Consider the following 25,746-nt stretch of genomic DNA (forward strand, 5'->3'; position numbering starts at 1 on the left):
AAAATATATTAAAAAACAAACAAACAAAAAAACAAACAGATCTAGCCGTAGCTGGTTTGATAGAGCGTAGGCCCGAAGACTGAAGGGTTCTGGGTTCGATTCTGGTCAAGGGCACATACCTTGGTTGCAGGTTTCTCAGTCCTGGTCAGGTTGCATGAAGGAGGCAACCAATCGATGTATCTCTCTCACATCGATGTTTCTCTCTGTCTCTCCCTTTGCTTTCCACTCTCTCTAAAAATCAATGGAAAAATATCCTTGAGTGAGGATTAACCAAAAAATAAAAAAAACAGATCCAGAGACAGAGAAGCATTGATCAGACCGTCGAACCTCAGAGGTAAGGTGGAGGAAGGTGGGGGTAAGGGGAAGAGATCAACCAAAGGACTTGTATGCAGGCATAAAAGCATAACCAATGGACACAGACACCAGGAGGGTGAGGGCATGAGCAGGGAGGAGGGGGCGGGGTAATGGGGGGATAAGTACACATATGTAATACCTTCATCAATAAAAAAATAATAATAAAATAAAAAGTTTAGGATAAGAACCAAATTTATGTACAAGCAAAGCAAAGCAACTATATTAATCTGAAATTTATAAACAGATACTTGAATGAGAATGTGAAATAATTTAGAAGGTTCTTTCCATTTAATTCCTAAATTAGTAGAAAAGAGGAAAGAAATGCTAAGGTGTATGATATCCTGTTAATACTAAACCTCTTTAGTATTTAGTGCCACTGAAAGGATCCTAACTCTACATTTCCCATAAACAACAAGCAAGCTCTGTTTTTTTGGTTTCAAAATTTTAAAAAATATAAGATCCAATTATGAACTAGTAAAAATGTTCCTAACATGCTAATGCTTGCATTCAGACATGAAAATAATACTATCTTTTAAAGTGGTTACACATCTACCCTAAGTGATATGCATCATTCAAAGACTTTTTGGAGCTCCATTTTTTTGCAAATAGGATATTTGCTACAAATTTCACCTCTTTATTTTACAAGTAGATGTGTGTGTGTGTGTTTGTGTATAAAAAAAAAACTTAAAAACAGAGCAAAAATTATTTTTCAACTTATTTTTTAATAATAAAAAGATCAAAAAGGAAACAGATTTTCCTCTGAACTAGGTCTTTATAATCTAAATATTTGAAATAAGTTAGTTTTAGCAGATAAACAAAACATACACTGTTACATTTTCCAAACAAAGTTACTTTATGCTTCTATATAAAATACTGCATACAATATTCATTATAAATATTTGTATATGTATTTTAATTTATGTATGTATTTATATTTTTCCCACCTCTTAACTCAGTCCCTCTAAAATAACCAAATATTCCTCTTCAAACAGCTCTGAAGGAATCAAGAAAAGACTAGATGAAAAGCATGAGTCACTTCAAATTAAGTTGTATACAAACTTACCGACTGCTCTTTAACTGGTGTTTTAGGTGGTCCTATAATTTGTTCCTTGATAAAGATAATATCTTCTTCAGGGATGAGACCATAGCGTTCCATGATGGGCTTGAGATCATTAGAATTAATGAGGTGCTCAAACATATCAACTGAGCCCTGTTCATGCTAGGAAAAGTCAACATATGGTCTGTTATAGACTTTAGACCAACAGAGACCCCAGATTATCCAAAGTACTCTTGATTTCAGGTAATTCAGAAATAAGATTCTACTGAATATTACAGTCTTACAGATTTTTTTTGTTAATCCTCACCCAATTTTTAAAAAAATATATATATTTTTTATTGATTTCAGAGAGGAAGGGAGAGGGACAGAGAGATAGAAACATCAATAATGAGAGAGAATCATCAATTGGCTGCCTCCTGCACACCATGAGTCCACAACCAGGAAACGACTGTGTCCTCCTGGTTCATAAGTCAATGCACAACCACTGAGATTCACCGGCCGGGCAACCCTCACCCAATTTTTCTACTGATTTTTAGAGAGAGTGGAAGGAAGGGATGGAGGGGGAAAGAGAGAGAAACACAGATTGGATGCCTCCCGCATGCAGCCCAACCAGGGCCAGGATTGAACCTGCAAATCCCTAATTATAAAATAGATGATTTAATATATATGGTGAGTTCTTGCTGGGTAGCACAGTTGGTTAGAGCATCTCCTGGTATACCAAGGTTGTGGGTTCGATCCCTGGTCAGGGCATATACAAGAATCAACCAATGAATGCATAAATAAGTGGAACAACAAATTGGTTACTCTCCTCTCTCTCTCTCTCTCTCTCTCTCCCTCTCTCTCTCTCTTTAAAAAAAAATATATATCTTTGACTAAACTTGGCTACCATCAGTTACTTCATGGCCATACAAAATGAATGAAAACCAGAGTTGGCCTTTTTTTATTTTACAGTAGTATGATGGAATAGAAAGAGCATTAAATTAGCACCTAGGAAACATGGTTTCCTACTGCTGGCTCTACCAGTTAACAGTTTTTGAATTTTGGTATATCAATACACCTCTGCGTTTCAAGTTCCTTTACACTTGCAAAAATGGAGATAATCATTCCTTCTTTACAGACTGTGAGAATCAAATAAAAACATAGATATAAAAGCACACTGAAAACTGTAATGGGGAAGGAATTATACTATAACACAGCAATGGCTGCTTAAATAGTCTTTATTTTATTGACTATTGAATATGTGAATACATACCTTCCATTTCATATCTTGGCGAGCAAGTGGAATAAATCTTCCATCAAACATATGAGAAAATGGCCCATGACCTTAAAAACAAAAGCAGACTTAGAACAAGAAAAATGTAAAAACTGAGTCGATTTTTTAAAATCGTTTTAGTTTTACCTTGAATATCAACAGAAATCAATAATCTAAAAATACATCACAAAAAGGGACAAATCCTTCCTTCCTATTTTCTAAAAATAAGAGAACAGGAAGCAGAATCATGTGGGAAAGTATGGTTCTTTTAATATATATTTACTGATTTCAGAGAGGAAAGGAGAGGGAGAGAGATAGAAACATCAATGATGAGAGGGAATCACTGATCAGCTGCCTCCTGCACGCCCCCTACTGGGGATCGAGCCCACAACCCAGGCATGTGCCCTTGACTGGAATTGAACTCGGGACCCTTCAGTCTCTAGGCCAACACTCTATCCACTGAGCCAAACCAGCTAGGGCAGAAAGTAAGCTCTTTATAGAGGGGTCTCTTAATCACTAGAACTCACATAACTGATGCAAAGACAATTTTGTATAACTTAAAGGCATGTTAATGGCAAAAACTTTTGGCAACTGCAGGTTGAATATCTGCATTAAAATAGCAGTTTTGCCCTAACCAGTTTGGCTCAGTGGATAGAGCGTCGGCCTGTGGACTCAAGGGTCCCAGGTTCAATTCCGGTCAAGGGCATGTACCTTGGTTGCGGGCACATCCCCAGTAGGGGGTGTGCAGGAGGCAGCTGATCGATGTTTCTCTCTCATTGATGTTTCTAACTCTCTATCCCTCTCCCTTCCTCTCTGTAAAAAATCAGTAAAATATATATATAAAAAACAAAACAAGAAGGATAAAAGAAAAATCAAATTCACATCATCTTAAACAGAGTAGCTAGAAAAACCTCATTATCAGAAAGTCCTTTCTTATAACCTGTAGCAACGATGTTTATAATGGGAAATTCACTGAAAAGCTATAAAAAAATGAAATAGCAACCCCTTGGCCTTATGGATCATTCTGGAAGATGCAGTGGCACATTTATATTAATGTTAACCAAAGAATTAAAACACAACTTTCATATTTCTCTTGGTTAGTTGGATTTTTCAATTTCAAAGAGAGGTAATATGTTATAGTTTTTCATAACAGCCTTGGCTTTTTGTATAGCTTACCGAGATCATGACAAAGCCCAGCAATCTGAACACACAGCATATCTCGTTCACTTATCTGCAGCTCTGGTTGTTTTTCACTCAGTTCTCGAACTAGACATCCTGCTAGATATCCTACACTGCAGAGCAAATAAATGAAACAAAACAAAAAAGTCACTCTTTTGTTTGGAAGTTACAAGTGATATTTTGGTCCTGAAGAACTTTAATGTTTCTCAAATGTTGTCATATATCTCTAAGGCAACTTAACAGAATAGTGTGTTTTAGAACTGGATAGGAACACAAAAACAGAATCCCCAAAGCAGGACCTCTTGGCTCAGCATCACTAATCATTAGGGAAATGCAAAATCAAAACCACAATGAAACAATGCCTCACACCCATTAGGATGGCTATTATTCAAAAACAAAACAAAAAAACACACAAAATAAATAATAACAAATGTTAGCCTGGATGTGGAAAAATTGGAACCCTTGTACACTGTTAATGGAAATGTATAATAATGCAGGCACTAGGTAAAACAGTATGGTGGTTCCTCAAAAAATTAAAACTAGCCCAACAGGCATGCCTCAGTGGTTGAGTGTCAACCTATGAACCATGAGGTCATGGTTCAATTCCCAATCAGGGCACATGCCTGGGTTGTGGGCTCAATCCCCAGGGTGGGACATGCAGGAGGCAGCCGATCAGTGATTCTCTCTCATCATTGATGTTTCTATCTCTCTCTCCCTCTCCCTTACTCTCTGAAATCAACAAAAACATATTTTTTAAAAATTTACAACTAGAATTACCATATGATTCAACAACTCCAATTCTGTGTATATATCCAAAACAATTGAAAGCAGGATCTTTAAGATATATATGTACACTCATGTTCCTAGCAGTACTATTCTCAATTGCCAAAGAGGCAGAAACAACTCAGTGTCCACCGCTGAATGAAGGAATAAACAAAATGTAATAGATACATACAATGGAATATTAGTCACTCTTAAAAAGAAAATTCTGACATATGCTCCAACATGGAGGAACCTTGAGGAAATTATACAAAGTGAAACAGCCAGTCACAAAAAAGATAAATATTGTATTGAAGCATTCATCTTATATAAAAACTGCTGTTTGAAATTTTAACCCTACTCTTTGGCTTCTGTAAATGCCTGCTTGCTTAAATAATAAGGAAAATAAGGCTACTCCCATATCAGAGAGGCCATTAAACCTTCCCCAGACGAAGTTATCAGTGCTGGCACCAGGCCAAGCCTTTGGTCGAGGTCTCAAAGCCCCAGCACATAGGGGCTCTTTAAGAACTTGCAAAGGGGACCGGAACAGAACCCCATATTTGGGAGACAAGGAGGATAAAAAGGTATAAATACAGGAAACTTCCTGTGTGATTTCACCCAGAATTTGAGAGACTTTTTCCTCTGGGCCCGCACGTAGTCATAATAACAACAACAACAATAATAATAATAATAATAATAATAATAAATGTAATTCCATCTCTCTCAGCGCTGCTTGGTTCTTCTCCATTTTTTTGTAACAGTATGATATCACTTATATGAGGTACCTAGAATAGTCCAATTCATAGTCACAGAAAGTAGAAAGGTGGTTGCCAGGGGATGGGGAGAAGGAGGACTTCTACTTTGTAATGTGTACAACACAGATTGAAGAGATAAAACGCCTAACAAATATTAATGCACTTTTAGCACTTCCCTCTGAAAGTAATTTCTGAATGAATACAGTACCTTTCTTCTCTAAATGCTGAGTCCCATGAGGTTAGAGAGACTTGCTATCTTGTTGATTTGGTAGGGCCTAGCAAGTTTTCAATAAATATTTGTTGATGAATGAACATCTGAGTAGATACATGTGTTCTGGATAATTAAACATGTTTCCAATCAATGATTTTCTCTCATCAGTGATGTTTCTCTCTCTCCCCCCTCTCCCTTCCTCTCTGAAATCAATAAAAAATATATATATCTTTAAAAAAGAGTAATACTATGAGTACTTAAAGAAAATATAGAAAATTGTCTAGTTCTTCCCTGTTTATGTCCTCCTGGTTCTACTTTTTTTAAAAACAATTATCTTTATTGTTTATAGAGATTAAAAATGGTGGCAGAGTAGATAGATTTGGCATGGACACACTCCCAGGACCAAACTGGAATTACAACTATCTTTAGTGTTGAAAGTATTAGATATCCTCCCTTCCCACCCCCACCCCCCAGCACCCTGCCCCAGGCCTTCACCACTCTATTGTCTGTGTTCATATGCATATAAATTCTTTTGTTAATCTCTTCCCAACCCCCATTCCCCATCCCCCATCCTCCCCCTACATTTGATAATGGAAAAACAGACCAGTCTCCACTTAGTTGTTTGCATAGGAAGCACCATCTTCTCTGAGCTTGTGAATGCTTATCTGATTTATACATTTCCTGTTTTCAAAGGACAATCTGTATACAACTATATAGGGATTATAAGAGAATTAAATAATCAAACTTACAAAGTTAATTATACCAGTAACTTCTTCTAAACACAAATATTTCAACCAAATGACCACTCAATAAGACACTTTCATTATTTTCCCAGGAAGGATCTGTAGTGGCTTATAAGAGTACATAAAATAGCCCTAACCGGTTTGGCTCAGTGGATAGAGCGTCAGCCTGCGGACTCAAGGGTCCTGGGTTCAATTCTGGTCAAGGGCATGTACCTTGATTGCGGGCACATCCCCAGTAGGGGGTGTGCAGGAGGCAGCTGATCAATGTTTCTAACTCTCTATCCCTCTCCCTTCCTCTCTGTAAAAAATCAATAAAATATATTTTTTTTAAAAAGAGAACATAAAATAAATAAAATACAGCAAAGCAAATCAAAGCCTCGATTTTTTCATCAACAAAATAAGGATATTATTACCATTTTTGTAAAACTCTTCTCTAAAAGACCAATCATTGAATGAGATAGAGAAGGTACTTAATACAAAACTGTAAGTTCCCCAACCCAATTCCCTTCTTACCCTAGACTATGTTCAAATCGATTGTGTGAAGCTCCTGGAAAAACATAGTAAGCGCCTCCCAACTGTTTAATATATCGAAGCCGCTGAAATTGAGGTGTGTCGATGATTCGGATAAGGAGAGGATGAAGTTCAATATGGCCATGGATAGGATCATTAATGACCTAGAAAATTATGTTTAAACTAATATAAGTAACAATTCATAACTCTTATCTAAAATTTTTATGTAGCCATGCCTATCTATAGTGCAAAGTCAAAGCCATTTAATTGATCTCAAGACTAATACTAAGGGAAATGACAAGGTATTAATATCATTATCTTATTTAGATATCACTACCAGACAGATCAAGTATATTAGATCTGGGTATATTTTACTTCTTCTAATGAATCCTAAAAACAGAAATATAAGGATTTCAATAATTTTATTATATATTATTTAACTAGCCTTTAATAAGTTAGTCTTGTAATCAAGTTAAACATACTAATTTAACACATTCATTCAGATCACATAAGCCATATTACTACTGGCACTGTGTCTACATCTTTTTCTGAATGTATCTATATAGTACCTATCACTAAAATCCTAAGAAAGAAAGAAAATATGTAAGAAATCATAGGCAGGAACACATAATTATATAATACTTATAATGTCACTCAGAAATATATATACTTAGTAAAGATAAATTCACAATTACTCATTACTCTAAATAGCTTTAAATATGGGTGAAGATTTAATGTCCCTCTATGTTTCTTTAAAAATACATCTTTCTTAATGATCTATAACTGACTTTTAAAGAGAAAGCTACAGAATAAAAAAAGGAGCCTGATAAATTTTTAAACTGCTTCAAATTGAAGTTCCTTAAAAATATATGTTATTTTGGAAGGTGAAGAACCTTGTCTGTCTTGTTTACTGCCATGTTCTCAGAACCCATCTAACTGTGTGTCTGGTACATAGGTTTTCAACAACTACTGCTGAAGTACTATTGCCAAGTAATGTATGTTAACATGCTTTACAATTAAAGTGTACCATGTCCATACACAGAAATATATAAGACATGAATTATAGAAGCTCAATGCTGTAAAGAATCTTTAAAACGGTCATCTGCTCCAACATTTAAACATGTTGCGATGAGTTTTAAAATAGCCCAATTCACACTGGGTACCAAACGCCTGAGTCAAGTAATGCCTAGAATTTACAACTTTGTTAAACAATATGTATGTACATTAATAAAAATTTGATTTATGGTTGATATTTAATGAGTATGAATTTTTTCACCCTGCTCCATAAAACCACTTTATAATGTAAAAGATAGCAATTTTAGGCACCTCTAATAATACACCAAGAAGGATGTCAAAATATCTAGGAGGAGAAGGACCTATAAATGTCATAATTCAACTCTGTAAATATCCTGCAGAAAAAAACAAGTTCCATAATCTTTAAATACATGAAAATCATAAAAAGCAGGTCATCAAATAACATCATTTCAATAAACATTGTTTCCTTATAATGTTGATAAGAAAGAAAAAAATATTCCTGGCCAGGGCCACTGTCTGTGTAGTTTGTACAGTCTCCCCACATCTGCATGGGTTTTCTCCAGGTGTTCCGGTTTCCTTTCACACCCCAAAAATGTGTACATGAAGTTCACTGGCATGTCTACATGTCTGAGTGAGTGTGGATGTGCATGTGGGAGCATCCTGTGATGGAAGGGCATACTGTCCAGGGTTGGTTCTGCCCTTTCATCCTGAGCTGCCAGGATAGAGTCCAGCCACTTGCAATCCTGAACTGGAATAAGCATATTGGAAAATCATTCTCTTAACTTGTTTTTATTAATTGTTCTTAAATGTATGTATAGTTCACATTAATTTCAATGTTTAATGTTACAGGTATTTGGGATCACTATTTAGTTTTTAGTGAAACTGGTTTCATTATATGTCATTTTGCTCAAAGTTGCCATTTCAAAGAAAGTATTCACAACATTAAATGAGGACTTACTGTACCAGTCTATTTCTTCCCCTTTACACAAGATCAATGAAACCATCACAAACAAATAAGAATCTATGTATTGTTAAAAATTATCAAAGAAGCCCTGGCCGGTGACTCAGTGGTTAGAGCGTCAGCCTATGCACCAAAGGCTTGAGGGTTCAATTCCCAGTCAAGGGCATCTACCTGGGTTGATCCCAGTGTCGGGGTGCGTGTAGGAGGCAACCAATCTATGTGTTTCTCTCTGTCTGTCTTTCTCCTTCTCCCCCTCCCTCCCACTCTCTTTAAAAATAAATGAAAGATTATCCACCAGTGAGGATTAACAAAAATAAATAAACAAACAAACTGCTCCTTTATATAGTTACATGGTCCACTTGTCACTTTTATTTATTTTTGATATATTTTTATTGATTTCAGGGAGAGGGAGAGAGAGATAGAAACATCAATGATGAGAGAGAATTATTGACTGGCTTCCTCCTGCATGCCCCCTACTGGGGATCGAGCCCACAACCCGGGCATGTGCCCTTGACCGGAATTGAACCCGGGACCCTTCAGTCCGTTGGCCAATGCTCTATGCACTGAGCCAAACTGGCTAGGGCTACTTGTCACTTTTAAAGGCTATATACTCTACTGTGTTATTAGCCAAGAAAAATGAAACAAGTCTATTAAGTCCTCTGTATATGCCAAGTACTGAGGATAACAGATGGGTAAGGCATCATTCCTGTCCTCCTGGAAAGATAACAGAATCTATGTCCAGAATAGCAGGGAAAGAGAATGGGGAGAAACAAAAGAAGGAGTGGTCAGTTCTACCCAGAAGAAAGGAAAGAGGGACCCATTAGAAAAAGATTATTCAGAGTTGGTGATTCTATAAATAACACATAATAGGTAAGAGAAAATATACAAAGCAGGCATTTTACTTTAAGATTCATTAATACATTTGACAAATTAGTGCCTATTGTGTTAAACACTATATTTCCTCCTCACCATTATATAATTCCTGGCTTCAGAGGCCAATTTAACTAAATTTAGCATGAAGAAAACAGAGTCAAGAAAAAAGGTTGCATGTAACCTTGGATTAGGCAATGGTTTCCTAAATATGACACCAAAAGCACAAGAGGTGGAAAAAAAAACACCATAGATAAACTAGACAACATCAAAATTAAAAACATTTCTGCTTCAAAGAATACCAATAAGAAAATAAAAAACACAATCCACAGAATGGGAGAAAAAATTGCATATCTTATATCTGATACGGGACTTGTATCCAGAATATATAAAGAACTCTTATAATTTAGATTATAGTAATGACTGTCAACCTTGTGAACCTTTTAAAAAATATTTAACCTGGCAGGTGTGGCTCAGTGGTTGAGTGCCAACCTATGAACCAGTAAGTGGCGGTTCAATTCCCAGTCAGGGTACATGCCAGGGTTGCAGGCTGGATCCCCAGTCCGGGGTGTGTAGGAGGCAGCAATCAATGATTCCCTCTCATCATTGATGTTTCTATCTTTCTCTCCCTCTCCCTTCCTCTCTGAAATCAATAAAAATATATTTTAAAAAATGAAATGAGTGAATTGTAAGGTACTGAATTATATCACACTAAAGCTGTTTAGATTAAAAAAAAAAATGGCTCTGCCTAGTGTGTGTCAGTGGGTGGGGCATCGTCCCATGCACCGAAAGGTTGGCGGTTCAATTCCAGTCAGGGCACATACCCAGGTTGCCAGTTCACTCTCCAGTTGGGGTTCATGCAGGAGGCAACCAATTGGTGTTTCTCTCCCTCTCTTCCTCTCTCTAAAGTTAACAAAATAAAAGTTATTCTATGACTGAGGGAGGTAACTTGGGCTATTTGTGTCGCTGTGGATGATTCTCAAAAATAGAATGTTAGCTCTGGCCAGTGTGACTCAGTTGGTTGGAGCGTCATTCTGTGCAAGCAAGAGTCTTGGGTTCAATTCTAGTCAGAGCACATATTCAGGTTGCAGGTTTGATCCCCAGTCAGGTCAAGTATTGGAGGCAACCATTCAATGTTTTATTATCTCTGTCTTTCCCCACCCCAAATCAATAAAAAAAAATCCTTGGATGAGGATTAAAAAAATATATATACATATACACTGAGTGGCCAGATTATTATGATCTCTGGAACACATAATAATCTGGCCACTCAGTATATATATATATATATAGATATATATATATATATATTAGAGGCCCGGTGTATGAATTCGTGCATGGATGGGGTCCGGCCAGCCTGGCCAGGGGGAGGGGACATGGGCGGTTGGCTGGCCTGCCTGCTGGTCGAACTCCTGATCAAGGGGACAATTTGCATATTAGCCTTTTATTATATAGGATATACACTGAGTAGCCAGATTATTTTGCGTTCAGAGATCATAATAATCTGGCCACTCAGTGTATATAAAAAATTAATATATATAATGTTAACTAAAAGTTTAGAAGGTTACTTACTGTGAAATATGATTTATACAAAAAATTTTAAAAATATGTAAAACAATACTATACATTATTTATGGCTATACACAAATATGTAATAAAAGTACAAAGCATTCATGAAAATTATTTTTTAATCCTTACCTAATAATCCTTATTTATTTTAGAGCGAGGGGAAGGGAAAGAGAAAGAGAGAGAAACATCAGTGTGAGAGGGAAAGAAACATTGATAAGTTGCCTCCCACATGCACTACAACCAGAAATGGAACCCAAAACCTGGGTATGTGCCCTGACCAGAAAACTAAGCTACAGCCTTTTGGGGTACAGGACTTCGCTCCAACCAACTGAGCCACATCAGCCAAGGCCATTCATGAAAATTATTAAACACCAATTCAGGATGGTGATTCCTTTTGAGGAAGAAAGGATAGAAATAGAATCCAGTAGGGGTATAAAGGAACTCTTCCATTGTTTCTAATATTTTGTTCTAAAAACAATAGATTTGGGGAGAGGAAACCAAGATGGCGGCACAGGTAAACACCTGAACTTGATGCCTCGCACAACAACTTCAAAACTACAACTAAAAGACAAAACAGACATCATCCAGAACCATAGGAAGGCTGGCTAAGTGGAAATTCTACAACTAGAAGGGAAGAGAAAAGCACACTGAGACTCAGAGGAGCTGCGGAAGTAAAGTGCAGAGGTACAGAGGCAAGCGCGCAGAGAGGGGGCAACTGAGTACGCAGCTGGCTTTTTCAATCCAGAGGGAGACACAAGCTCCCGACTGCTCTGAACTCCAGTTCCAGGTGAGACTCTGGAGACCCAGACTCAGACAGGGAGAAATTGGACTTACTGGCAAGAGGCGGAACTCAAGGGCGGATTTCTCTCAGAGTTGCTTGCAGCGATTACCGTGGGACACTGAGACCTGGGGGGGCCTCTTAGGGCAGGATTGATGGGAAGCCATTGCTGTTTGCTCCACCCTGAGACTCCGCCCCATCCAAGCTGTGCGCAGAGGCTTTTGCATATGAATGCCCTGGTCCTTTGAAATCTAAACTTACCTAACAATCTGCAGCTGAGTCAGAGAGACCCAGAACATCCAAAAAAAGGCCCAAGGCTCCACAGCAGCTTGCATTGCTTCACAGCAGGGCTTCATATGGGCACCTCCAAAACCCAAACAAAGAAAAGGAATCTGCAGATCTCTCCGTAGCTCCTGCTCGGTGGCCTCAGGCAGAGGCTAAATTAGCACCTCCTTGGAGATCCAAGAGCCAGTGTACCCAGGGGTCAGAGTAGGACCATCAAGATTACAACTCCTCAGATCCATAAGGGACACATTCAGGGGGCAGACTCAGTGAGCACCAAAGCTCCACTAAAGCAAGTCTTGCCTCATAAGGGTGTCTCCAGCACAGAAGTTCTCCCACTGGAGACACAGCTGATCCTCACAGCCAAATGGCCTGGAGGTCAATTCCTCCCAGTGAGACCAACAAAAATCAAGGCTTAATTACAACAAGACTGTGCACACAGCCCACAAAGGGGTGCACCAAGAGTGTCCACCTCAGGTAACTGGGGAGGCTGAGCTACTGGACCCTATAGGACACCTAGCACACAAAGCCACTCTATCAACTCAGGGAAGCAGCCAAAATGTGGAGACAAAGAAACAGATCACAAATGAAAGAAATGGAGGAAAGCAAACTATTGGATATAGAGTTCAAAACCACGGTTATAAGGTTACTCAAGAATCTTCTAGAAACCGCCGATAAATTTAGTGAGACCATGGAGGATATGAAAAAGGACCAACTAAAAATTAAGCATACACTGACTGAAATAAAGAATAATATACAGAGATCCAACAGCAGACTAGAGGATCCCAAGAATCAAGTCAAAGATTTGAAATACAAAGAAGCAAAAAACACCCAACCAGAAAAGAAAAAAGAATCCAAAAATATGAAGATAGTGTAAGGAGACTCTGGGACAACTTCAAGCGTACCAACATCAGAATTAAGGGGGTGCCAGAAGAAGAGAGAGAGCAAGATACTGAAAACCTATTTGAAGAAATAATGACCGAAAACTTCCCCCACCTGATGAAAGAAATAGACTTACAAGTCCAGGAAGTGCACAGAATCCCAAACAAAACTCATCCAAAGAGGACCACACCAAGACACATCATAATTAAAATGACAAGAGCAAAAGACAAAGAGAGAATCTTACAAGCAGCAAGAGAAAAACAGTTAGTTACCTACAAGGGAGCATCCATATGATTGTCAGCTGATTTCTCAATAGAAACTATGCAGGCCAGAAGGGAGTAGCAAGAAATATTCAAAGTGATGAATAGCAAGAACCTACAACCAAGATTATTACTCTACCCAGCAAAGCTATCATTTAGAATTGAAGGGCAGATAAAGAGCTTCACAGATAAGAAAAAGCTAAAGGAGTTCACCACTAAACCAGTATTATATGAAATGCTGAAAGGTATTCTTTAAGAAGAGGAAGAGGAAGAAAAAGGTAAAGATAAAAATTATGAACAACATATACATATCTATCAACAAGTGAATCTAAAAATCAAGTGAATAAAAAGTCTGATGAACAGAATAAACTGGTGAATATAATAGAATCAGGGCATAGAAAGGGAGTGGACTGACAATTCTCAGGGGGGAAAGAGTGTGGGAGGTGCAGGAAGAGACTGGACAAAAATCATACACCTATGGATGAGGACAGTGCGGGGGGGTAAGGGCAGAGGGTGGGGTGGGAACTGGGTGGAGGGGAGCTATGGGGGGAAAAAGAGGAACAACTGTAATAATCTGAACAATAAAGGTTTATTAAAAAAATAAATAAAAATAATTTTGCAGCAAGTCAGGCAAAATGTTAAGATTTAACAGGTTGGGCAATGATCTATTTATGCTTCTCTGTGTTCTTAAAATATTTTAGTTTTCCTTTGATGTAAATATTCTGTACTTACCTTAGAAAATGCAGAAAGCTTAAAAAAGTTAAGCCCATTATTCACAATCCTATTACTGAGAAGCAGATTTCCTTCTATTCTCACTTTACATTAAAAAAATAATAATAATAAGCTTAGATTCTTCTTACCTTCACTGTATCACCATGAATTTGACTCAGACGGATAGAATTAAGCAGCTTCTTTCTCTCCGACAGGGACCTAAAATTTTAACAGGATAAGCAAATTTATCATGATTTGCTTAATAATAATGGTTTTAGAAGTAAGATGAAAAGGAATGAGAGCCTGGCCAGCATGGCTCAGAGGTTGAGCATTGACCTTAGAACCAGGCGGTCACAGTTTAATTCCCAGTCAAGGCACATGCCTTGGTTGCAGGCTTGATCCCCAGTAGGGGCATGCAAGAGGCAGCCAATCAACGATTCTCTCTCATCGTTGATGTTTCTGTCTCTCCCTCTCCTTTCCACTCTGAAATCAATAAAAATATATTTTAAAAAAACAACCACAAAGGCATGGTTAGTCATGCCTGTCATAAATCGCTAACAGCCTTCTCTTGAGCATATTGTAGAAACCAGGTGTCCTGAGTCCTGCCTGGGCCTAGGGCAGCTTGAACACCAGACTTGGCTGACAAGTTCCACATTGGGACCAACAAAAACACTGCCTGCACATCCATAGCCCCCTCCCAGATTTCTTTGTTCTGTTTTCCCTCTCCATCCTGATAAATACCCCTGCCTCCACTGAGATGTTAAGATGGCTTTGGGATGAGAGTACCCCATTTTCTCAAGTGGCCGGAACTTGAAAACCTCTTTCCTTCACACCAGAACCTATCTCACAGGTTTGGCTTTTGTTGTGGCAGGCAACCAAACCTGGGTTCGGTTTAATTTACACTTACTAATTGGTCCAGGCATATTAGCCCAGCTGACTGTTGGCAGGCAAGGGGTTCACCTTTCCTGATCTACTAGCTAATTGGATTGAAAAAAATAATATTTTGTTAAAAGCCATACATAGACTTGGAGTCAGAAGCACTACAACTGGCCTCTATATTGTACCCTGAGACTTAAGGTGATAATCATCAAAGCACCATACCTTGTGTTTTACTAGTCCTCTATCCTCCTCATCAGTTTTTTTTTAATGTATTCATTGATTTTTTTTTTTAGAAAGAAAGAGGGAGGATAGAGGGGTACACATTTAATGTGACAATGTTTCTTATTTCCTAGAAAAACCTTTTAAATAAACAGTTGATCATAAAATTAAGAAAATACAAGTACTTTCCTAAACTGGATTCTCCTTAGAAAGCAGAGTCTAGGACATGGGTGGAGAACCTTTTTTCTGCCATGGGCCACCATTTGAATATTTATAACATCATTCTCAGGACACACAAAATTATCAACTTAAAAATTAGCCTGCTCTATTTGGTCAAACATTTAATTAACTCACCCCTAAAGCCTTGGCAGGGCCAGACCCAATGATTTTGCAGGCCTTATATGGCCCACAGGCCAGATGTTCCCCACCTGGTCTAGGATGAGAGCTTGCATAGAAGTAATATATTTTAGGATGTGAATCCAGGGAATAAAAGTGGGAGACTAGGAAGAGTGAAACAGGAAATGAGGAGGAAAAAGTACAAGGGTATATTGGAAGTTAGCTGCACTGGTACCACTAGGAACAATTTCGCTGACCCCACTAGGATCCTCAAGGGCAGCTCTGTCCAGTAGAACTTTGCCATGATGGAAAAGTGAAGTCTGTCCAGTCCAACATAGTAGCCACTAACCATAAGTGGTATTGAGTACGTGAAATATGACTAGTGTAATTGAGGAACTGACTCTTTAAAATATATATTTTTTAATTGATTTCAGAGAGGAAGGGATAGGGAGAGAGAGAGAAACATCAATGATGAGAGATAATCATTAATTATCTGCCTTCTGCATGCTCCCTATTGGGGATCAAGCCCACAATCTGGGCATGTGCCCTGACCAGGAATCAAACCCTGACCTCCTGGTTCAACCACTGAGCCACACTGGCCAGGCAGAAATTGACATTTTTATTTAATTTAAATTAATTTAAACATGTAGCTAGTGGCTGCTGTATAGGAAAACACAGCTCTGAGGAGTCCTGCAGAATCTACCTCAGGGTTATGAGGCAGGCACATAAGGTATGCCATATAGTGTTCCTTTTGGAATTTTGTTTATTTTGTTCACTCATGTGTCCCTAATTCCTAGAAGAGTGTCTAACACATAGTGATCCCTCTATAAATATTTATTTAATAAAACAATAATATTTGGGTCCACAAAGTACATGGTTTCCTTTAAAAGAAAGACTCTATTAGAACAAATTCTACTCAATTAAAATAGTAAGCAACTTGCCCTAGCTGGTTTGGCTCAGTGAATAGAGCACCAGCCAACGGACTGAAGGGTCCCAGGTTCAATTCTGGTCAAGGGCACATGCCTATGTTGTGGGTTTGATCCCCACTAGGGGGCATGCAGGAAGCAGTCAATCAATGATTCTCTTTCATCATTGATGTTTCTCTCTCCCTCTCCTTTCCTCTATGAAATCAATAAAAATATATTTTAAACTGCTGGATTATAGAGTTCAAAACCACGGTTATAAGGTTACTCAAGAATCTTCTAGAAACCTCTAGGAACTTAGTGAGACTTTCAAGGATCTTAGTGAGAATGCCAAAAAAAATGGAAAAGGACCAGTCAGAAACTAAGCATACACTGAAATAAAGAATAATATACAGCCAAAACCGGTTTGGCTCAATGGAGAGAGCGTCGGTCTGCTGACTGAAAGGTCCCAGGTTCGATTCCGGTCAAGGGCATGTACATTGGCTGCGGGCACATCCCTGATAGGGGGTGTGCAGGAGGCAGCTGGTCGATGATTCTCTCTCATCGATGTTTCTAGCTCTCTATCCCTCTCCCTTCCTCTCTATAAAAAATCAATAAAATATATTTTTTTAAAAAAAGAATAATATACAGGGATTCAACAGTAGATTAGAGATCCCAAGAATCAAATGAATGATTTAAAATACGAGGAAGCAAAAAACACCCAACCAGAAAAGCAAAAAGAAAAAAGAATCCAAAAATATGAAGATAGTGTAAGGAGCTTCTGGGACAACTTCAAGTGTATCAACATCCAAATTATGGGGGTGCCAAAAGAGGAGAGAGAGCAAGATACTGAAAACCTATTTGAAGAAATAATGACAGAAAACTTCCCCTACCTGGTGAAAGAAATAGACTTACAAGTCCAGGAAGTACAGAGAACCCCAAACAAGAGGAATCCAAAGAGGACCACACCAAGACACATCATAATTAAAATGCCAAGGGCAAAAGACAAAGAGGGAATATTAAAAGCAGCAAGAGAAAAACAGTTATCTACAAGGGAGTGCCCATACAACTATCAACTGAGTTCTTAACAGAAACTATGCAGGCCAGAAGGGAGTGGCAAGAAATATTTAAAGTGATGAATAGCAAGAACCTACAACCAAGAATACTCTATCCAGCAAAGCTATCATTTAGAATTGAAGGTCAGATAAAGAGCTTCACAGACAAGAAAAAAACTAAAGGAGTTCATCACCACTAAACCAGTATTATATGAAATGCTGAAGTGTATTCTTTAAGAAGAGGAAGAACAAAAAAAAAAGGAAGAACAAGAAAAAGGTAAAGATAAAAAACATGAACAACAAAGTGACAACAAATACATATCTATCAACAAGAGAATCTAAAAATCAAATGAATAAAAAATCTGATGAACAGAATAAACTGGTGAATGGAATAAATTCAGGGGCATGGAAATGGAACAGACTGATGGTTCTCAGAGGGAATGGGGTGTGAGAGGGTGTGAGAAGAGATTAGACAAAGATCTTATATGCATGCATGCATTACCTATGGAAACAAACAATAGGGTGGCAAGGGCCTGGGGTGGGGTGAGAACTGGGTGGAGAGGAGCTATAGGAGGGAAAAAGAGGGACATCTGTAATAATCTCAACAATAAAGATTAATTTAAATATATATATATATAAAAAAAATAGTAAGCAACTATTATGCATAGAAAATAGGTAGTAAGGGAGACTTTGAGGAAGAGAAGGGGGTTGAAATGTGTTTATGAAAGAAGCAAGATGAGGTCCTTAAAGATTCAGATCTAAAGGTCATTTATTAAAAGTCAGTTAAAAGTTATCTTTTTTTAACCCTGGCCAGTATTTCTCCGTGGTTAGAGTGTTGTCCCTCAGACCAAAGGGTCAAAGGTTTGATTCCCAGTCAAGGGCATGTACCTGGGTTGCAGGTTTGATCCCCAGCCCTGGTCCGGGTTCATGTGGGAGGCAACCAATCCATGTGTCTCTCTCACATCAATGTTTCTGTCTTTCTCTTCCCCTCCCTGCCTTTTTCCCTTCCACTCTTTCTAAAAATAAATGGGGAGAAAAACAGTGATCTTTTTTCACAATCTACTTCTGTTATCAATTATTAAGCAACAACTACATGAAGCAATAACCTCTTGTTTTGATTCTTTGGTTACTGTTCCCACAAACAACATTTAGATAAGTGGAATTCCATAAGATAAGACTACATTTCATCACTGTTGTCAATTCTCTAAAAGACGCAAAATCTCCATTTTAAGAAATATTTAAATATTTCACCCTCAATTGAGTTTTGTGGTTTTAAATTTTTATTTATTGATTTTTAGAGAGAGAAACATCAATTTGTTGTTCTACTTATTTTATGCACTCATCAGTTGATGATTGATTTTTGTATGTGCCCTGACCAGGAATGAACCCACAACCTTGGCATATGGGGATGATGCTCTAACCAACTGAGCTACCAGGTCAGGGCCTCAACTGAGGTATTTATTTTTATTTTTTTTAAATATTTTTTTATTGATTTCAGAGTGGAAGTGAGAGGGAGAGAGAGAGATAGAAATATCAGTGATGAGAGAGAATATTGATCAGCTGCCTCCTGCATGCCCTCCAATGGGGATCGAGCCCACAACCTGGGCATGTGGCCTTGACTGGAATAGAACCTGGGACCCTTCAGTCTGCAGGCCTATGCTTTATCCACTGAGCCAAATCAGCTAGGACTCAACTGAGGTCTTCTAAGTAGACCCACATTAATCTACACTTAGAACCTCCAGCCATACATAAGGATATATATATATATATATGTATATATATATATATATATTATATAAGGATATATATATGTTATATAAGGATATATATATATATATGTTAAACATATATGTCATTTATTAAGGGCTTATCATGTGCTAATAATTTGACATACATTGTTTTATTATTATTATCCATTTCACAGATGCAGAACCTGAAGGTTAAATAACTTGTCCCAAATTAGTTAACTAAATAGTGCCAAATTACTTTGTAACTCTAAATCTAATAACCGAGATATATTCCAGTCTTAAGATAACTTTAAAAGTGCAAGAAATATGACCAAGATAGGATTCTAGACTGGATTTTTCTTGCCAACATTTTTGCCCCTATCATTTCTTAACTATATTCTGGTGTGTATAATTCAATTATCCTGAAATTGAGAGTAAAAATTTGGTTACTACCAACTTCATGAAGGCTCATCAGCAAAATTTTTAAAAATAGGAATAATTAATAATATTAAACAGAATTTACACAGCAAATACAAACAAAAACAACTGTATTTTTGTTTAAAACTGTGGAGTGCTTTAAAACACTTCCTAGATTTGCCCTAGCTGGTTTGGCTCAGTGGACAGAGCATCAGCCTGTAGACTAAAGGGTCCCAGGTTTGATTCCAGTCAAGGGCATATGCCCGAGTTGCCTCTATCCCCAGTCGGGGGCATGCAGGAGGCAGCTGATCAATAATTCTATCTCGCCCTAGCTAATTTGGTTCAATGGATAGAGCGTGGGCCTGCAGGCTGAAGGGTCCCGAGTTCGATTCCAGTCCGGGGCACATGCCTGGGTTGCAGGCTCGATCCCCAGTAGGGGGCATGCAGGAGGCACCCTATCAATGATTCTCATCATTGATGTTTCTATCTCTTTCTTTCTTAAAATATATTTATTGATTTTTTACAGAGAGGAAGGGAGAGGGACAGAGAGTTAGAAACATCGATGAGAGAGAAACATCGATCAGCTGCCTCCTGCACACCCCCTACTGAGGATGTGCCCGCAACCAAGGTATATGCCCTTGACTGTAATCGAACCTGGGACCCTTCAGTCCGTAGGCCGATGCTCTATCCACTGAGCCAAACTGGTTAGGGCTCTATCTCATTCTTTCTCTCCCCTCTCCTTTTCTCTCTGAAATCAATAAAAATATATTTTTGAAAAATAGAAAATAAAACACTTCCAAGATTTAAAATGTGGACAGTTAATATTAGCAATCTTGGGATTTGTCCCTCAAAGTTGAATAAAAAGGCCACAAGAAAAAATAAAAATAAAAAGGCCGCAAGAACCCAGCTGACATGGCTCAGTGGTTGAGCGTTTGCCTATGAACAAGGAGGTCATAGTTGGATTCCCAGTCAGGGCTCGTGCTGGGATTGTAGGCTAGATCCCCGGAGTGAGGTGTGCAGGAGGCAGCTGATCAATGATTTTCTCTCATCATTGGTGTTTCTATCTCTCTCTCCTTTTCTCTCTGAAATCAATAAAAAATATATGTAAAAATAAATAAAGGTAGCAAGCACAGTTGGCCTCAATGTGAATTTTATCATTCTTACCTTATTCCAAGATTATCAAGATGAGATTCATCAAGATTGCACAGTAATGAACCTGTGATTTTCTTTTCTATGGAAGAAAAGGTAAAAAAGAGATGAATGATTTCAGTATTTACAACATATGATTTTCAATTTCTTTCCATTTGGACCCACCAGAATTTACTCAGATCAACATTTATTGAGTGCACCCACTACAGGCAACGGACTGTAGCACTTTTCTATTTGCCACTGAGGTCTTACTTTTAATTAGAAAACGATATCAAGAGGCTTTTATGATAAATCAGGTAAAAATTTTTAAATTACTTGAGTAAGTTATTTGCAAAGAAGTCCAGCTGCAAAACTGGCAGCTTCCTCCTAAAGCAGTTAAGGTTTGGGATGGGGATAGGGAAATCCTATTGTTCTTAGAATAGTCAGGTCAAAACCATAGCCTGAGGGGCGGCAAAGTGTTGATTTAGTTCTAAAACCTTCAAGTAAAGCACACTTTACCTTGTGTTTTGAAAGACTTACAGATATGGTTTATTTTTCTTCCTCTTTCTATATAATTAATTCTAGTCCTTCCTGACGTCAGACTCTAGAACTCTGGACTATTTATTTTCTAACAAACAAAAATGATTCTAAAGGTAATGATGATTACCAAATGGGAGGTGGAGGTGGGTGGAAAATATTTTTTATAAAAATGTCTATTTTTCACAGTCACATAAAAAAAAGGAAGAAAAGGTGCACAGTCAGCATGGCTCAATGGTTGAGCGTTGACCTATGAACCAGGTCATGGTTCAATTCCCAGTCAGGGCATATGCCCAAGTTGGGAGCTCGATCCCCTGGGGGGGGGGGGGGGTGCAGGAGGCAGCCTATCAATGATTCTCTCTCATCATTGATGTTTCTATCTCTCACTCTTTCTCTCTCTTCCTGCCTCTTTGAAATCAATAAATATGCATATTAAAAAAAATTAGGCAATCTCAGAAATCCAAACAATACAAAAATATAAACTATAAAATATCAAAACTTACTTACATTCTCCCAATAACCACTGATAACATTTTGGATATCATTTAAGACATTTATCTATGTAATTATATAATTTTACACAAATAAAATCACATTGTTTATAATCTACTTTCCCCATTCTACTGGCAATTCTTCATTCTACTGGCAAAAACATCAATGATGAGAGAGAATCATTGATAGGCTGCCTCCTGCACGCCCCCACTGGGGATCGAGCTCCCAACTCGGGCATATGCCCTGACTGGCAATTTCATTAATATTGGATTACTCATTTCTTCTATTATCAATCTTTTAAAATATTTTTATTACTTTTAGAGAGAGAGAAAGGTGGAGGGAGAGAAACATCTGAGAGGGAGAACCATTGATCAACTGCCTCCAGCAATGCCCTGTACTGGGGATCAAGCCCACAACCCAGGCAAGTGCCCTGACTGGGAATAGAACCAGCAACCCTTCCATGCAAGGGATGCCACCCAATCCACTGAGCCACACTGGCCAGGGCACCTATCACCTATTACCAATCTTTAAACATTTTCCAAACTAAACTTAAAAATAAGTATTTTCACAATTACTGTTGAGACAATGTCTTTTTCTGTTTCCTGGCTGGTTGTCAATAGTCTGTTCCTACGTTTTGCTCATTTTTCCATTCTTTTCCCCTAGCTCTTGGTTGATTTTATAACTTGGGAATGCTCTCCAATTTTTTTTTTTAATTTTTATTTTTTGGTTTGTTTGTTCCTTTACTGTTGAGGGGAATCCAATGGTTTTTTAAGAGAATACTTGTTAAGGTACAGTTGGCATGAATTATGGAATCTAAAGACCTCTTTAACTCTTTAAAAGCAAGCTCTGCCTTTTTCTAGCTGTGTAACCTGTGGAAAGTTAGTTAACATATTTGGACCTCAAACACATCACCTGTAAAAATATATATATTATAGCCTCCAAATTTCAGGGTTCCTGTGAGACTGTATTTCATCATGAGGAAAAGGACCCAGCACCTTGTGCTTAGTTTGTCATATGAAAACAAATCTGGACTTAGAAAGACTGCTGCAGTAGGAAAAAACATTCCAATCTCAAAAGTAAATAATCAGCTCAAAATCAAACAGAAGCCCTGGCCGGTTTGGCTCAGTGGATAGAGTGCCCGCCTGCGGACTGAAGGGTCCGGGTTGCAATTCCTGTCAAGGGCACATGCCCGGGTTGTGGGGTCAACCCCAGTAGGAGGTGTGCAGGTAGCAGCCAATCAATGTTTCTCTCATCATTGATGTTTCTATCTCTCTCCCTCTCCCTTCCTCTCTAAAATCAATAAAAATACATTTTTTAAAAAAATCAAACAGAAAATGGTGTTGTTGTTGTTGTTGTTTTAGACTAAAGGAGGGCAAGCGGAGATAAGCAGTATCTTTGAAGGGTATAGGACCCCAGTGGGGTCTGGTAGGGCAGTGTCCCCAGGAAAAGCTGACCAGGGGGCATATTTCACTTTTTTAGTGTTTGCTCAGTTTTGGAGGCAAGCAAGAGTTCAGGGACCTGAAGGAGAGAGAAGCCTGACTAAAGTTTGGTTAAGACAAAGCAGACAGTAAGAAATGAGCAACTGCAAACACTTGATCTGTTTTTACCAATTAAAAGCATGCAGTGTCTCTTACTGGCATTAGACTGTGGACTCAAGAGAACAGGTCATTTTGAAAGTTGATGAATTAATCTACAGAACACCACTGAAACAGACAGCCAACATAGCCAATCACATTTTGGAGACAGAAAAGGTAAAACTACTTCATCCTCACTTGTTACTACTCAAAGAAAAATTCCAATCCCCGTAGTGGAGGAAATTAAAAAGGGGACAGGGGAAAAGAGAAGTACAATTTCTATACCCATCAAGTTATCTTTAAGTTGGGCTACTGAAGTTCCTTGCACCCTAGTCCCCCAGCCTAGGCAAACAGGGCTGCATCCAACATTTGCAAAAGTTCACAGACTATGCAAATCACACCACCTCTCTCCTGAGGATAAAGCCAGATAAATTAAGCTTCAGAAGCATTAGGGGAAGTTGAGTAGATTTCAAGTGGATGGATGCTTGAACTTGAGCCAGTAAAGTTGCTTAAAACTCACAACTTGCACACCTCCCCATGTGATATGGCCAAGGGGTGGGCTGCTGGGACTCCAGGGATCAACTGAACAACCCCAGTGTCCAGATTTAGCAAGAGAAACTGGTTTTGGAGAAGAAAACATGATCATTACCAAGCTCTGCAAGTAGTCAACAAACATATATTGACCCCTAATTGCAATGCTATTTCCCGGAATTCAGAGACTAACCCAACAAGTTCCCTCCCTTTTGGGAACTCCCCAAGTTTGGGGAAATGGGTGTGTGTAAACGAAAGAGAAACCTAAGAAGCATCAAAATATACTCCAATGGGGAAAGTGTTCAAGCAGCTGCCGTGGCAGCGGGATCTCCGAGCCTGGTGGGCCTGAGTGACAGCAATCCTCGGAACAAGGTCTGGGGGAAAGGTTCTCACTAAAAAAGGGACCCATTCCTGTCAGGGCACACGCAGGGTTGCGGGCTCGATGCCCAGTGCGGGGCGTGCAGGAGGCAGCCAATCAATGATTCTTTCCCTTCATTGGTGTTTCTATCTCTCCCTCTCCCTTCCTCTCTGAAATCAATTATATGCATGTATATCTAGATAGATAGATGATAGAAAGATAGATAGATAGATAGATAGATAGATAGATGATAGAAAGATGATGATAGATAGATAGATAGATAGATAGATAGATAGACAGATAGATAGATAGGATGGATAGATAGATAGATAGATAGATAGAATGATTAGATAGATAGATAGATAGATAGATAGATAGATAGATAGATAGATAGAATGATTAGATAGATAGATAGATAGATAGATAGATGATAGAATAGATAGATAGATAGATAGATAGATAGATAGATAGATAGATAGAAAGAAAGAATCTCCAGAGTCTCACCTGTCCGGCGCCGGGGTGGCAAGTTCCTGAAGAAACCCAACAGACTTACACCGATTGTCCCACCCAGGTTCATAACCCCCACAGTTAGCTTCCTTCCTACGGGACCCCCATTTCTGACGCCCCACCTCTCCTTCCACCACCTCAGGGTATCACCAACTCCGGCGCCCCCCGCCTCAGGTCCGCCCCCTCTCTGACGCCTCTCCCGCCAGGTCTCCCCCGCCTCAGGCCCCCTTCGCAGAGGGCTCTCCGCCTCAGGTCACCCTTCCCGGGGCGCCCCCGCCTCAGGTCCGTCCCCTCGGCCGTCTCCCGCATCACGTCCCCCTTCTCCGCTTTGGGTCCTCTCTGAGGCCCCCTGCTCACTGCCCGAGGGCGCCCTTTCTCAGGCCTGCGGTCGCCGCCTCGGGTCGCCGTCCCTCAGCCCCTCAGCCCTCCAGCCTTGCTACCTCGGAAGCGGTCCAGCAGTGCGGAATCCGTGAAGCCATTGCGCTGCAGGAAGAGGCACACCTGCTCCGGGTCCCAGCTCTTGCGGTCTGAGGGTAGTTTGGGATCCGGGGACCCCTTCGCCGCTGTGAAATGGGTGTTTGGCGGCGTTCTCGGGCTGCTGTCGCATCGGGGCCGCTTGGGGGTCCGCCCCGAGTCGGCTCTCTGCATGGCTACACTCAGCGTCCGGCGCAGCACAGTCAAGAACCGCGGCGCTCAGCTCTCGCGCAGGCGTACTGACAGCCCGACACTGGCAGCAAGTCCTTTTAGCGTTGCCAGCCTACTGGCCTTCTGCGCAGGCGCCCTGACGGCTCAGACCTTGGGGGCAAGACAGCCCAGCCACTTCAGCCGCCGGTCCTTTGCGCAAGCGCAGTGACCCGCCAGAGGTCCTCTACGGAGCCCTGGGCGTTTACGGGAAAACGGAGCGGCGAGAAGCAAA

General features: G+C 39.4%; 1 protein-coding gene across 2 annotated transcripts in view; it reads right to left on the reverse strand.

The window, feature by feature from the left end:
• Positions 1-25,534, reverse strand: part of SAMHD1 (SAM and HD domain containing deoxynucleoside triphosphate triphosphohydrolase 1) — a 64,399-nt gene extending 38,865 nt beyond the window's left edge. For both annotated transcript variants that reach the window (XM_054723711.1, XM_054723712.1), the window contains exons 1-7: positions 25,271-25,534; positions 20,868-20,934; positions 14,318-14,387; positions 6,824-6,984; positions 3,840-3,955; positions 2,664-2,734; positions 1,418-1,573 (exon numbers count right to left, since the gene is read on the reverse strand). In XM_054723711.1, the coding sequence (XP_054579686.1) occupies positions 1,418-1,573; positions 2,664-2,734; positions 3,840-3,955; positions 6,824-6,984; positions 14,318-14,387; positions 20,868-20,934; positions 25,271-25,478 (849 nt within the window). In that variant the 5' untranslated portion in view covers positions 25,479-25,534. The remainder of the gene's footprint in view (positions 1-1,417; positions 1,574-2,663; positions 2,735-3,839; positions 3,956-6,823; positions 6,985-14,317; positions 14,388-20,867; positions 20,935-25,270) is intronic.
• Between the last annotated feature and the right edge of the window lie 212 nt (positions 25,535-25,746).

Source organism: Eptesicus fuscus, chromosome 12 (genome assembly GCF_027574615.1).
Source record: "Eptesicus fuscus isolate TK198812 chromosome 12, DD_ASM_mEF_20220401, whole genome shotgun sequence".
NCBI lineage: Eukaryota > Metazoa > Chordata > Mammalia > Chiroptera > Vespertilionidae > Eptesicus > Eptesicus fuscus.